General features: G+C 45.8%; 1 protein-coding gene across 1 annotated transcript in view; it reads left to right on the top strand.

Annotated features, from left to right (window-relative positions):
* Window positions 1–14,439, top strand: part of LOC146178843 (uncharacterized) — a 46,410-nt gene that overhangs the window by 479 nt on the left and 31,492 nt on the right. Inside the window, exons 2-3 of the mRNA XM_084580050.1 lie at window positions 8,521–8,850; window positions 13,224–13,404. Of these exons, the coding sequence (XP_084436176.1) occupies window positions 8,521–8,850; window positions 13,224–13,404 (511 nt within the window). The remainder of the gene's footprint in view (window positions 1–8,520; window positions 8,851–13,223; window positions 13,405–14,439) is intronic.

The following is a 14,439-nucleotide window of genomic DNA, read 5'->3' as shown; positions in this document are numbered from 1 at the left end:
AGTCTTAGCAATTTGACTAGTTCCATCAGGCTGCCATGTGTGCACCCATCACATAGGTGATAACTATAATTATTCATCATGCAACTGCAACGATGTTTGAAGGCTCAGTTGTCCCTGCCAGGTGCCGGATCACTCGTGTTTAAATAAATAAAAGAAATAGATTGCGTTAAAAAAAACAGGACTATGGAATGCAGTGCGTGCACTAACAGCTGAACACTTCATGAACTACCATCACGACGACTTAAAAGCTACGCGGTGTTACAACTCGAAGAGGCTTACGGGTCACATAGATAGGTTGCTGTTAGCCACAACAGCCTTTTTGCAGTTTCACGTTAACTATTAACCGTGCGCTGCTATAATTGGTTATAGCGTAACTTTATAAGTGAGCGCCCATGCCATAATAATGCGAAAGCTTTTATAGGCTCGTGAGCGTAGAGAGGATTTGTGCGTTGGTGCGTCTGTCACTCTACGTCACTTCACGACACGAAACGGCTGAGCACTTTGAATCCCGAGACAAAGTACATTCTCGATTAAAGTCAAAGAAAAACGATACGACGAAGAGCGAAGTGAGAAACCAATGCCGAAGCCAGAAAACCGCCCCGAAGTCTCATTTCATGCATGGTCAGAGGCGCATTTGAGGGTTAAGGTCGCGTACATTCGGTGGCTTTGCTTTCGGGCACCCGGTTCTCTATCCAACCCGATAGCTGTGATCAGGCGGCCGCATCTCCCATTCGTTCGCCTAACCTTGGTGGGTGTTTAGAACGATAGCTCTACTTAAGGCAAAATAAAATTTCCTGCCATGCCAAAAAGTTCAGCTTGGGCTATAGTCGAGGTCAGATTTTCAATGTCAAACCACAGTAACATCAACAATGACTTTTTATTTGACCTTGTGTGACAGCGCCGCGGCCAGGTGGTATTTGCTAGATGAAGTGGCCAAGTCCTAATTAGTCGATGTCTTTCTTGTGTGACGTAATGGCAAATCATACTCTCAACTGAGTTCAGGGGAGCTGCAAAATCAGGCTGCCATTTCAGGTCGGAGGTTTCGACAGATATCAACCATTCACCACTCTTGAATGTGGAGTCGTGCCTCGCTACTCCTATCCCATGCTAGCCAGTTCGTATAATTTGGTTACATCTGTGCATTACAACTATGTCGGGTAGTCATTTACGACCGGGAACTGAGGACTGCATGCTTACGTCACAAGAACGCATGACCAAATTGTATCAAGACGCTGTTAGTCCGCTGCATGGCCAGTCATGGACCAGGAGCCGAACACGTTGCATGGCGAAGCTCTCAAAGTCATGACACAATCGGTTCATCCGCACAATATAGCTCGTCTAGAAAACGTATTGATGAAGCAACAACAGCGAAAGTAAGCAAATAGAGAGTGGGAAGCCCGAGAGCATCGAGAAACATGACTCGCAGCTGTCGGGCAACAGATCTGCCAAGACGTTGCTCAAGCAAGCCTCAATACATCTCACCTACAACATAACTACAGGCCTCTACAGCGTAACCAAAATATTTATCACTCGACCTGACCAAGCTGAACGACTGCTGATGTTTTATTTATTCCGAGTGGGGCAAGATGAACGCTGCTGATTCCGGAATCGGTTATTTTCAGCTGCTGGCAATATTCGTCCAACTACCAACAATTGTCGACGCGTGAAGGGTCGTTATATATGACGGCGCTAAATACATTATTGGCATTTGCCTCGTCCTGCCTCGCATGGCTTAGCTTCTATGCAGTAGATGAAAGGGGTTGGGTCGAGACTTTTCAAAGAAATTTAAGTCCGTAAGTTGGGTCGGCGCTATTTACTGTTCCTGGAGCATGAAGCCCTTAAACGCCTTACAAAACATTCGTTCGGCTGGAGCTTCAACCGACGATGAATTGAAATGGTGACCCTCCTAGCAGCTGCTCTCTCTTCACGGATGATGATGATCATCAGCAAAAACAAAATAATTGGCCGCCTACCATTAAGACCCGGTAATGCAAAATTTGCGGGCATCTCTCCAGATATATTGTTATTGCAATATTTTGACGTGAATTATTAGAGACACATTTCTACAAGTCCGCATTTTGAGCTTACTCTTTATTGCCACCCACAGGTGCTCTTGAACTGACAGTCAATCTTTTTCTAGTTTTTGATTGCTATAAAGGAGATCTTTTATGTTGTTGTTATGGCTGTAGGAAGAAGGAAAAGAAAATGCACTGGCCTGCTACTGGCTCTGTAGCTGAGCCACCTCCGCTGCCTTGTGCAGACAGAAGAAAAAATAGACGAGAAAGAAAAGAGAAGAGGGGGAGAAAGACGCGCGCCGCAACAACAGCCGTCGTCCACCACTACAGAAGCGGTGGTGGGTGCAATGACGGCCTACAACAGATAAAAATTCAGCGACAGGCCAGCCCCCTCCGCAAGCGGCGGCGACCTCCCTGTCCCAGCCCCATCAGGGGAAGCGGTGTGCGGCGCCGCCGTCATATTTCGACAACCTCACCTCGGACGACGTTGAACACTTGACTTGGGCGTTCCTTAAGCTGCGTCTCAGAAGGCATGATAGGACCGCGTTAATGGAGCTCATCTGCGTCTTTTCCGATTTACGTTCTCCTTCAAGAAGTTAGCTGCTCGCTTGATCACTATACTCATGATCGGTGCCCTAATAATATCCAACGTCCTCTCAAACACGCATAACAAACAATTGTAATATGCCACAAATATGTGAAAGATCACATGACATAAAAGAATTAGCAGGAGTTTGGCATAGTTAAACATAGTGTTCAGCGAACGCAAAATAGCATGGTTAAGCTTGGTAAATCTCTTTGGTAGCGCAATTTAACTGGTATCGGTACGACCCGCTAAATGCAGCATCATAGCCACTGATATGCATTGTTGGCTCTGAGTCCAGTCACGGTAGCTTCTTGCTTGCTCTGTTTGGAGTGGCGCCGGCGATGGGGCGTGTTACCCACGCGAGAACGCCTCGCCCTGTGGCATGTTGTTGTGGCTGTAGGAAGAAGGAAACGAAAATGCACGGGCTGCTACTGGCTCTGTAGCTGAGACACCTCCGCTGCCTCGTGCAGACAGAAAGATTTATTTATTTTATAGGAAGAGAAAGGCGCCGTAACTGTCTCACTTGTTTTCTGTGGACACCGCAACCGCGCCGTAAGTGAAGGGAGGAAGGTGGGAGTGAAAGTGGAAAGAGAGAAAGAGGAGCCGTAGAGGGCTACGGAGTAATTTCGACCACCTGGGGATCTTTAACGTGCGCTGACATCGCACAGCACACGGACGCCTCTTCGTTTCGCCTCCATCGAAACGCAGCCGCCGAAATTAGAGAAGAAAGAAAGAAGATAAAGAAAAGGAAGAGGGAAAGAAAGACGCGCGCCGCAGCAACAGTCGTCGTCTACCACCGAAGCGGTGGCGGGTGCAATGACGGCCTACAACAGATAAAAATTCGGTGGCAGGCTAGCCCCCGCCGCAAGCGGCGGTGACCTACCTGCCCCAGCCCCATCAGGGGAAAACCCAAAGCCCATGTGGCATGTCGTGCCGAATGGCCCATGCCTAAACTACGGCCGCACGAAAAACATGAGGCACGCGTTCTTTGAATGCCCAGTCGCGCTAGTCATGTGATGCTTAGTGAGAAGGATGTTCTTCCGTGCACGGTGGCCCTGGCGCCAGGCCACCACGCGGATGTTTTGCGCGCCTATTAGTCGCCTGCGTATATTTTGTGATGTGGAAGAGCCGTTGCCTGGCTGAAGTCCGTAGACAAGCAGCCAGGGCCATGTACCCAGCGCTGCAGAGACTGCGTCTTCTATTGTGGAGGTATCTCTCTGATCAACTGGACAGGGATGGAGAGGCGCGGTTTCTGCAGCGCTGGCACACCCGTTTCTTCGTCGTTCGGGACGGCAGGCTTGTTATGCCAGCTTTGCCATAATAACCTCTCCCCCCCCCCCTTTGTTACGTACCTCGAATCATAAGAAAGTGTATTGCCATATAAGATTTAATCATATGTCATTAAGTTTCTCATTGTAATTCCTTCTGAGCTTGTGTTCTGTAGGTATTGATGAACACGGAATAACTATTAATATGTGATTGTTGCTAGTATCGCACCTTTCGTTGTCCTCCCATGTATGTACTACAGTGCGTGTGTGTGTATATACAAGTACCTATGTGTGTGGAAGACAGTACCCTCGACTCTAAAAGTCGTTAGACGTCATGAATGTTTCCCTCGCGCTATGGCGCAATAGATGTCACTCATGTGGTTAATATGGCGCAATAGATAATGTCACTCATGTGGTTAATCACGTGTTACACCCATTGCACTCTCTCCCAAGTTCCAAGTTTGAAAGGCTAATGGTCACCCGAAGGTCAAAGGTCACGTTTGTCCTGTGGCTCCTTGACGGTCAATTGGTTAGACTGCGCTGACGTTGTATACCGCTTTATGGGAAAGGAAACGCGCTATTACTGTGGCTCCTTTAAGGTTAATAGCTAGCCCACGCTCATATTGTGTGTTTGTTTATCAGAAATAAAAGGCGCAGTATCTTGCATAGTAGAAGTAAGCAACACGAACGATTGCCATGAGACGCTACATAGCGCCTCAGGCCTCTCGAAAGTTGTAAAAAGCGTTCGTGTTGTGCTTTTCTACTCTAGTTCTCGTTTTTTTTTTTCGCTACCTTCAATATGAATGACTGATTGCTTGATTGATTTTATTCTATGGACACCTCAACCGCGCCGTAAGGGAAGGTAGGAAGGTGAGAGTGAAAGTGGAAAGAGAGAAAGATGAGCCATAGTGGAGGGCTACGGAGTACGTTCGACCACCTGGGGACCTTTAACGGGTGCTGACATCGCACAGCACACGGACGCCTCCTCGTTTCGCCTCCATCGAAACGCAGCCACCGAGGTCGGGTTCGACCCTGGGTACTCCGGCACAGTAGTCGGGCGTCTTACCACTGCACCACCCCGGCGGGGCTTCAATATGAATAACATTCAACTGCCCAACTTTTATATTGACCTGCAATGTCAGTAAAGTTAAAAGTTGGGAAGTTTAATGTTATTCAATATGAATAACACTCAACTGCCCAACTTTTAACCTTACTGACCAAAGATGGATGCTGCGACTTTCCTTTTTTTAAGAAACAATGTACAATATACATGAAAAAAATGAGAAATCATGATCTTGACCTCTTTAGGTGTAGGGATCCAGAATTCCATGGCGTCCTCTCAAAAGTATAAGGCTCCTTTTTTCGCCAATACCTAATTTAAATAATAATTATAATGGCGGTGCACTGGTAAGACGCTACTGCGTCAGAGTATACCCGGGTGAATTCGATCCCGACGCCGGCCGCAGCGTTTCGATGGAGGCGATACAGAGAGGCATCATGTGCTGTGGTGGTGGTGGAAAACATTTATATAGGATACAAATACAGAAGGTTACGCATGAGCTGACCCTGAAGGGGCCAACCCTCACAAACACTAGGTGGAGGTCCCTAGTTCGGGACCCCAGTGGCGTCTGCCGCCGCTCGGGCTCGCCCTACTAAGGCCTGTTGGGCCTGCAGGTCGCAGCAGCCGAGCAGGGTCGCCTCCCAGTCCTCCCGGGTTGGGTTGGGGTGAGGGGGGATGTGCTGTGCGATGTCAGCGTACGTTAAAGATTCTCAGGTAGCCACATTTACTCCGAAGCCATCCACTACGGCTACTCCTTCCACTTTCAGTCCTAGCTTCCTTCCTTCCCTTACGGCGCTGTCCAGGTGTTAAAAGAAACAAAGCAGAAAGCTGGGCTAGTTGGTGTGTCATCATAAATAAAAGGACTAGCGCAAATAAGACAGACACAGACATAGAAGAAGACAGGACGAGCGCTCGTCCTGTCTTCTCCTATGTCTGTGTCTGTGTTATTTGCGATAGTCTTTTTATTTATGTTAAAAGTTATTTGCGATAGTCTTTTTATTTATGTTAAAAGAAAACTGATTTATTTATAGGAAGGGAAAGGCGCGGTAACTGTCTCACTTGTTTTCTGTGGACACCGCAACCGCGCCGTAAGGGAAGGGAGGAATATGGGGGTGAAAGTGGAAAGAGAGAGAGAGGAGCCGTAGTAGAGGGCTACGGAGTAATTTCGACCACCTGGGGATCTTTAACGTGCGCTGACATCGCACAGCACACGACGCCTCTTCGTTTCGCCTCCATCGAAACGCAGCCGCCGAGGTCGGGTTCGAACCCGAGTACTCCGGCACAGTAGTCGGGCGTCTTACCACTGCACCACCCCGGCGGGACAAGTGTGACAGATATTGACTTTCATTTCCTCTAAACCAATTATTAATATTATTATTATTATTCTTATAAATAAATGAAAATATATACAGAACTGCTGATTGAAAAGTGGGTGTTACACACACCATTGCTGCAATAATGATAATTGGTTCACAGGAAGGGAAAGGCGCAGTATCTGTCACACGTGTGTCTGTGGACACCTGAACCGTGCCGTAGGGGGAGGGAGAGTGGGATTTAAACTTGAAAGAGAGAAAGAGGAGCCGTAGTGGAGGGCTGCGGAGTAGTTTCAACCACCTGGGGTGCAACACTCGCAGATTTCGCTCCATCACTAGATTCAAGCCAACCTTAACCCCCCCCCCCCCCCTTTCCACCCAATTTTTTCTGTGGACACCAGAATCGCACAGCAACAGTTAGTCCTTTTGCTCATTGAAGGTCAAATTGATTGATTGAATGTCCTTTATTGAATGGGAAGGCTCATGGCCATGGATGGGGATAAAGGGGAGTAGACATAATCTTCATTGTTTAGGTCGTCACTCGAATCACATTGCTCTAACCAGGCCACTAAGCGAGCCATACTTGGCAAATATCATCTGTGTGTTTGCATCAGTTTCTAGAAGGGAACGGTAGATCAGGCGGTAGGGTTCGATCTCGGGGCGTCCAGTAGAAAAAGCAGGGCATTCCCAAAGTAAATGAGATATGCCGCCGCAGGTTAGAGTCGTACAGTGGGGGCACGTAATCATTTTCTCCTTATACTGACGCCAGCGGGCCATAATACGTGGCGTGTAAGCCGCATGGGCGATGAGCTTATTCAAAAAGACTTCTTGACTTCGGGTGAGGTGGGTTCTTCTCTTCCTCTGCCTCTTTGGTGCTCGGTGAGAGTGAGCAATTAAGTTACTGAAAAAACTTCGCAATTTGAGGTTTACGCCCAGTCAGAAAAAACTACAAAAAATTTTCTGATGTTACGACAGAATTTCTGTGCGGTTTATGACGGGAAACCTGTTGTGACAACAGAACATTCTGTAGTACGATCAGAAATTTATGTAGTTACAACAAAAAAATGCTACAGAACTACAGACAGCAGAAATATGCTACAGAAAAACTACAGAACTACAAAAAATGACGACGATTACGGTACTTTCTAATGCGAAATTTGAGCGCAGCTCGTCAGCTGTTTCAGCTTTTCTATAGATTTAGGCAACTAATTCGAGCAAGACATATATGTACAATTACAGACAACTGGTTACGAGGGACAATAGCGACGGCGACGCGAAACCCAGGACCAGGCGCCAAAGAGCTTAATGCTGGAACGATGCCATTCGAGACATATTTTGAAAAGCGAAGTTTCTTTTTTTTTACCGTGGTGAACTAGGTGTATATAAGCAAGCTACATCAAAATATGATGCTTTTCTCTGTGAGTGTGTGAATTCTCAGTTACTGCACATGTTACCCTGCAGTTCGGTGTGGGCGCTCGCATTATTCATGAATTATCTTTGCAGTGTGCACCATTTGTGGTCGCGTCTTCCACTTGAGCTGTGAAGCGTGCCTTTCATAATTGTTTCACACGAATGTAAAGGCGAAGTGTTGGTCACTTGTTTCTGTGGACACCTGAATCGCGCCGGAAGGGGAGGAATGAAGGTGAGAGTGAAAGTCCACTTGAGCTCTGAAGCGTGCCTTTCATACTTGGTTCACATGAATGGAAAGGCGCAGTATCTGTCACACTTGTTTCTGTGGACACCTGAATCGCGCCGTAAGGGGAGGAAGGAAGGTGAAAGTGAAAGTCCACTTGAGCTGTGAAGCGTGCCTTTCATACTTGGTTCACATGAATGGAAAGGCGCAGTATCTGTCACACTTGTTTCTGTGGACACCTGAATCGCGCCGTAAGGGGAGGAAGGAAGGTGAGAGTGAAAGTCCATTTGAGCTGTGAAGCGTGCCTTTCATACTTGGTTCACATGAATGGAAAGGCGCAGTATCTGTCTCTCTCGTTTTCTGTGGACACAGCAACCGCGCCGTAAGGGAAGGAAGGAAGGCGGGAGTGAAAGTGGAGCTGGTTACGAGGGACAACGCCGACGCCGCCGCGAAACCCAGGAACGGGCGCCAAAGAGCTGCGCTCTAAAAAGTACTACAGAACTACAGAAAAATCTGATGGTTACGACAGAACTACAGGATATTTTGTCGTATTTTTGACTCAGTTCTGTAATTTTTTTCGACTGGGCGTTATATTACCTGCGGTATTTCATACCAGCAGTTCAATTATGGCTTCTCCATGAACAGACAAGCGAACCAGGCCAAAGTACTTCGCCGCTCCAGGGCTGGGCGTGGCTCGGCAAGCAAACAAAAGGGGGCCCTGTTCTCCGCCCTACCGGCCGAAGAGCTGCAGGTGGACGCGGCAAGCGCCGACACCGCCGAGCCCGAGTTCATCCGCCAGGTCGATGGCTGTCGTTCGACGGTTTGCCGCTGGCAGGGCGAGTACCTTGGAGGCAAGCTGGACGAGACTGTCGACCCCTGTATGGACTTCTACAGCTACGCGTGTCCCAGCCGCTGGTTTCATCAGGACACCCTGGCGGCCATGCCTTACAGAGTGTACGCAGCTGGACAGCTCATGTGAGTGGAAGTATCTTATGCAACCTCTTTAGGTTGTAGTTTGTCTCCGTGTGCAGTAGGACGTATTAGTGCATTTCTTGAGAAATATCGCAATTCCCAACCGTAATTTATTTCTCGTCACATTTCCGGATTCAACAACCACACACGGGAATAATAATATTACTAAGCTTCCTTTTTTTATAGGAAATAGGTGAACAAAAGGTACGAACGTCTGACTAATGGGCGGCTTCTTACATCCACATTTCGATTTAAAAACCTTAATGCGTCTCAAATTTTTATAACATGCTCATTCTATTCGCCGCAAGGAAGTTAACGCACGAGGTAATGGACGCCTTGTACGTACATCACCAGGTCATGACGTCGATCCGCAGCCTTTTCTTTGCGCTATCTGAGATGTAGTTGCATAGGTTTCCTTCCACGTCTCTTTTAGATAAGTTCACGTTGATTGATAACGTCTTTGAATGCATGTATGTAAGTGTTTTGTTTTTCAACAAAACCAGTTGTTAGCGCTTGTTAGTGCTGTATACTAGACGCTCGTTCCCTCTGTAGCGGCTGGCATCATCGCTTCTAATGGGACATGGTAGGCGAAACAAACATACGCTAGCTGACGCCAGAGTGTAATAGGCCGTAAGCCAAACTGACCCGTACCATGCAAACCTAGACTCATAGTGAAAACAGCGCGGGAAACCGGGATGAACGAAGAAAGACACAACAGAATTGCGCTGTGTTGTGTTGTTCTTCGTTCGTCCCGTTTACCCGTGCTGTTTTCGCTATGAATCAGTACCAACTCGCACAAATCGCAGCCTTAACCAACCTAGATCTACGGCACATCTGCTTTTTTTAAAGGCTGTACGCTCTCATTAAATTCCTGGATCGAAATGGCGTACAGGTGTCACACGCCACACCCCCCCCCCCCCCCCAAAAAAAAAAATAAATAAATAAATAAACAGCAGCTCAGTCCTATGAGCGCACATTTTGAATGGTTTAACTTATTAACAAAACGTCTATAGAGGTTGGCTTGTTCAAATACCCCATCACATACTTCTTTATCCCATTTTGCAGTAGATTTCTCGTCGGTCCGTGCAGTATAATGGTAATACTTTCACACACATGCAACCAAATAATCGCGCGCCACCATGCTTTATCTCCTAGGAGCAGTAGCTATATTGAAAATAAAATCCAGGACTAAAACGCAAAAAAAGGTAGTGTCTGCTCGAATGCCAAGTTCTAGCCCATAACCAGACTAGATTCGGCTGGAGCCGCATTCACTCCAGTCATGTAGTCAACAGGCAAGATTTTGGTATGATCCTGTCAGTGTGTTTTCATTTCCCTTTTTACGGCTCGTCCGTTGCTCTTACTTTATTTAATGAACCTTTGAAACGGCTTATAGCAGGCAACGGATGAGTGTCTCCCTCCCAAAAAGCCGCGCTTAAAACCAGGCACCACCTCCAAACAGTTTAGCAAATTTATCAGTCTGGTTAGTGTCTCATATAACTCGGTTAGGGTTCAGAACGCTGTTCGGCCGTATTTTGAGGGGAGAGAAAATTTGAAATAGACAAATAGCCCTTGCCTGTGCGCCCAAGTTGAAAAGCTTTAGCAGTCGCAATCAATTTGAAGCCAACAAATCATGCACTTCTCTTCCTTTGATTTGCGAAATTTACCTTGCGTGCGTTGTAACATACGCTGGAGTAAAGAAACGAATAAGAGTTACAGTTCCATGGGATCAAAGATATAGCTGCAGGGACAGGCTCGAAATCGCGACCACTTCGGTTCATGATGCCAGCGCTGGAGCACGAAGATTTGTTTCCGCATGGTACTTCCTGAAAGAGTGTGTTTTGGGGCATTCTCCAAATAAGGTTCCCTTATTTGCAACACTTTAGCGCGTTTTTAACGCCTGTCGGATGAATAGATGGGTCCTTGAAAATAGAATATTCTTCAATATGCTGCACTTTGTATCGAACATGCTTAATCAGTGAATCAGAATCATCAGAATCAAATTTATATGAACATCTTGCGTTACGAAAAGAAAAAGGTCGCTCAGTGTAGACTGTCTGAAAAAGCTAGCACTTTCCTGTAATCTTTTACTTTAGCATCCATCATCGCACACTGTCGACGTGTCTGCCGCTCAAATTAACAAAGCTAATGGCATCTTTCCCCGCCTAGCTCAGAATAGAGTTCGGCTTATATTACCACGGAGATATTTCGCCATTAACCTTTCTTTCTTGCTATTCTGCTCTCGAAGAAACTTCCTCATTGCACCTAATCAGTTAAAAACCAAAAGTTTTTTTTTTTTTTAATGTGAAACATTTTCTCGTCACACTCATTCTTATTCCTGATTCTTTTAATTTCTGTCATGCACTGCTGTCCTTCCCAGCCTTATGTAATGCTTTCCGGGGTCATTTTCACGTGTGCATAAATAGAATAAATTCTACAAGCGCTTGTTATTGTCAGCTGTGCGAAGAGCATTATTTTAGAAACCTAAGCGGATATGAATAGTTCTGCTAAAACTAATATTACGGACGAAACGAATTTTTTTTTATGCATGCAAGCTACGCGGCGGATATTCATACAGGAAGGACAGTTATGCGCTTCGGTGAAGCGATACTGGCGGCTTCACCACGGCGCTCTACCTTACGCAATCATGGCCGTGTTCCCGTACAAAATCCAAGACCGAATAAGAGTTGGGATAGGGCGGAACACGAAATCTGTAAATTAGCCTAATGCCTTCGGAATATTTGTATTTGCGTCTTACGACAAACGCGAATCTTCAGATGGCGTGGGCTAGAGCTATGTGCTTGATGTGTTCTTCGAGACTGAACACGAAAGTAGGGTTTTTTGAAGCTTCCAGAGTAGTTCTAACACGGCCACCAAATCTGAGGCCACGTATGAGCATCATGAGCCCTGCGAATCGAAAAGATCGGCTGGGGATGTCCAATTCTCCCTTCTGCACTGGTCGGTCGCGGCAGTCCGCTGTGCGGGGTTTCAGTGACCGCTATTCTGGAGGGAGAGCGAGGAAGATTATAATGGGGATCGATGTAGCTAATTTGAACTCAATGACAAATATTCCAATCGTATAATATTCATTCAGAACATCTGAACATCTGCTGCGTGGGTCGTTGAAAGTCTCCAATAGAAGGGTATTCGATTGAGCATTTGAACTTGATATATATTTTTATACCCCTTCTTAGTCTTACACATTTGTTTTAAGAAAAACATTAGTTTTAAAGTGGTGCGAGCTAGCAGTTTCACGCATGTTGGTAATTTGCGCTTAAAACTAAATTGCAGAAAAGAAGGTACAATTGCACGAGAAAAATAGACGAATAAAGGAATACGCTAAACGAGAACAAGTGACAGTATTAAATTTACTCGAAATTTCTGATTCGTTTTCTTTGGTGACAAATATTTTCTTCTAAGAGCTGCTACAGAGAGGACTTTTCAAGTGATATTCACATAAGGAAAAAACTCATTCATCTTGACGTGAAAGCGTTCAAAGCCTCTTTATTCAGAAAATCCGGAAGCGCAACGGCGATGTAGGCGTGAATTTGTGAGCGCAAGAATCAAGAACGCGTCTCCGGCAAATAGAACTGAGCAGTTGACTTGGCTAGTCACCGAATGGCGGACTTGTTTTGTGACGTCACAGAACCACGTGATATAGCAGAGTGGACAGGAACTTTCGCCAATGGCAACTGTTTTGACTTGGCAGGACAAGATGAAATTACAGTCTTTCGCAATGATTTGGTCCTAACTAAGGCATGCTACCCCTATGCGACGTCCTTAACCTAGGCACGTTCGTACGGCTTAGATAAACCGGGGCTTTACGTCTATAGCGGGTGGTTTTGCACTTTGCGTGGCAGCATACGACTCTTACTGATGTTAAATGTGAGATAATAGAAACGCTGGTTAGTATTTAAGGGAATATAGCAACAGGCTTGTACTTGAACGAGGGTCCGGAAGAGAATCCGGCTGATGGGTGCTCTAACACTGCAGCTTAATACTGTTAAAAGCGCACCTTAAATAACATTCGTGTTATTTTTGTCTCGGACCATCTGACAAAAAGAATTATCAAGACGCGAATACATTTATATTGCCTGTTCTGATATAGAAGTGCTTATCCTGTGCTCCCTTGATACTATGGAATTGAAATGAGCAAGTTCAAGTGCAGTGTCATGGATGTTCTCTCAACTAGGGGCATTTTCTAAGCCTGTCTATCAGATTTGCACGTTGTCCTCTGTGGGAGGCCACTGGTGGCACCTTAATAGCCAGATTACTTTACAGTCCTTGTGAGAGGCCGGTTTTAGATTCCACTATTTCAAGTCATACTCCTTCCAGGAAAACTTTCCGACTGCAGACTGTTTTTGTTCTCCACTCCGCAGGTACCGACTAGAAAACATGTTTCATGAGTTCCGGCAAGCAGAAACCGCCAGCGAAGCAAGCAACCGAAACGCCAGCTTCCTGTCGCGGGCTGCAGGATTTTTCCTACGTTGCGTTTCCAAGGAGCGGAGCCACGGACCCTGGCCGGACTTGCTAGACCTCTTTCGTCACTATGGTCTCGAGGTAAGGACAGCCACTGCCACGTACATTTATCTCCCTTATAATGAAGAGTCTCGAGGCTAAGGAATTTGATCGTTTAACTACATTCATGATCTGTATGCTTCGTCGTTATTTGCAACTCGAAGACCGATTGTCCAGGGAGCATTTACTTCACGAATAAAATTTGGCGAAGGGCCTTTTTCTGTGAATATTTTATTGCGAGAGCAATACTACGCCAGGTTTCGGCCCGTCGCGTAGTCCCGAGAAGGGCCACGATTTATCTTGAGCAGCCGCGAAGAAGACGAAGACTAAGAAAAAGACGAAGACGAAGATGAAAAAAAAGAACACGAAGAAGACTAAGACGATGAAGACTGAGACGATGCACACTAAGACGAGGAAGACGAAGACTAAGAAGACGAAGACGAAAAAGTAATTATTTTTTTAACTGAAAAAAAACATTCGTTTCATTTAGGGACGCTTTTTATCTCCCGATCACGACAAATTACTTTAATAACTGAAAGACAAGACTGGTTTTACTTAGGGACTCTTCTCTCCCGATAATCGACTTCAAGCGTGTTCGCACTCAGAAAAAGGTGAACTGAAAGACTTCGAATGCAACTTGAATTTTAATGTTTCTTTAAAGGTCACTTAATAATTCGGTATCACGGACGCACGCAATATCATGTTTTCAACCTCTGCATGCGTTATGAAAGCAAGCTCAGTACTCGATCACAGGTTTTCTTTTTTCCTCTTTTGTCCTCACCTCTTCAATATTAAAAAAATCACCAGTTGGGAAAAAAAGCCTACAATAAAGGCAATGTTGTCACAGCAGAATTTCTGCAGCGGTTTTTAACAGGAAAATTGTTGTGAGGCATTTCTATAGTAGCAACAGAATTTTGTGTATTTACCGCACAGACGCACTGGACTGCGGAAAAGTGCTGAAGAAAAAAAACAGAGATGAAAAACAGAGATGTACGAAAAGTACTACGTAATTACTGAAAGGTCTTTTGTTACTAGAAACGAAATACTTTGTCGAATCTTCACACGGCTTTGTACTCT

This window comes from Amblyomma maculatum, chromosome 9 (genome assembly GCF_055883805.1).
Source record: "Amblyomma maculatum isolate TAMU_Amacu chromosome 9, ASM5588380v1, whole genome shotgun sequence".
In the NCBI taxonomy this organism is placed as follows: domain Eukaryota; kingdom Metazoa; phylum Arthropoda; class Arachnida; order Ixodida; family Ixodidae; genus Amblyomma; species Amblyomma maculatum.
This window is presented reverse-complemented; position numbering and strand designations above follow the sequence as displayed.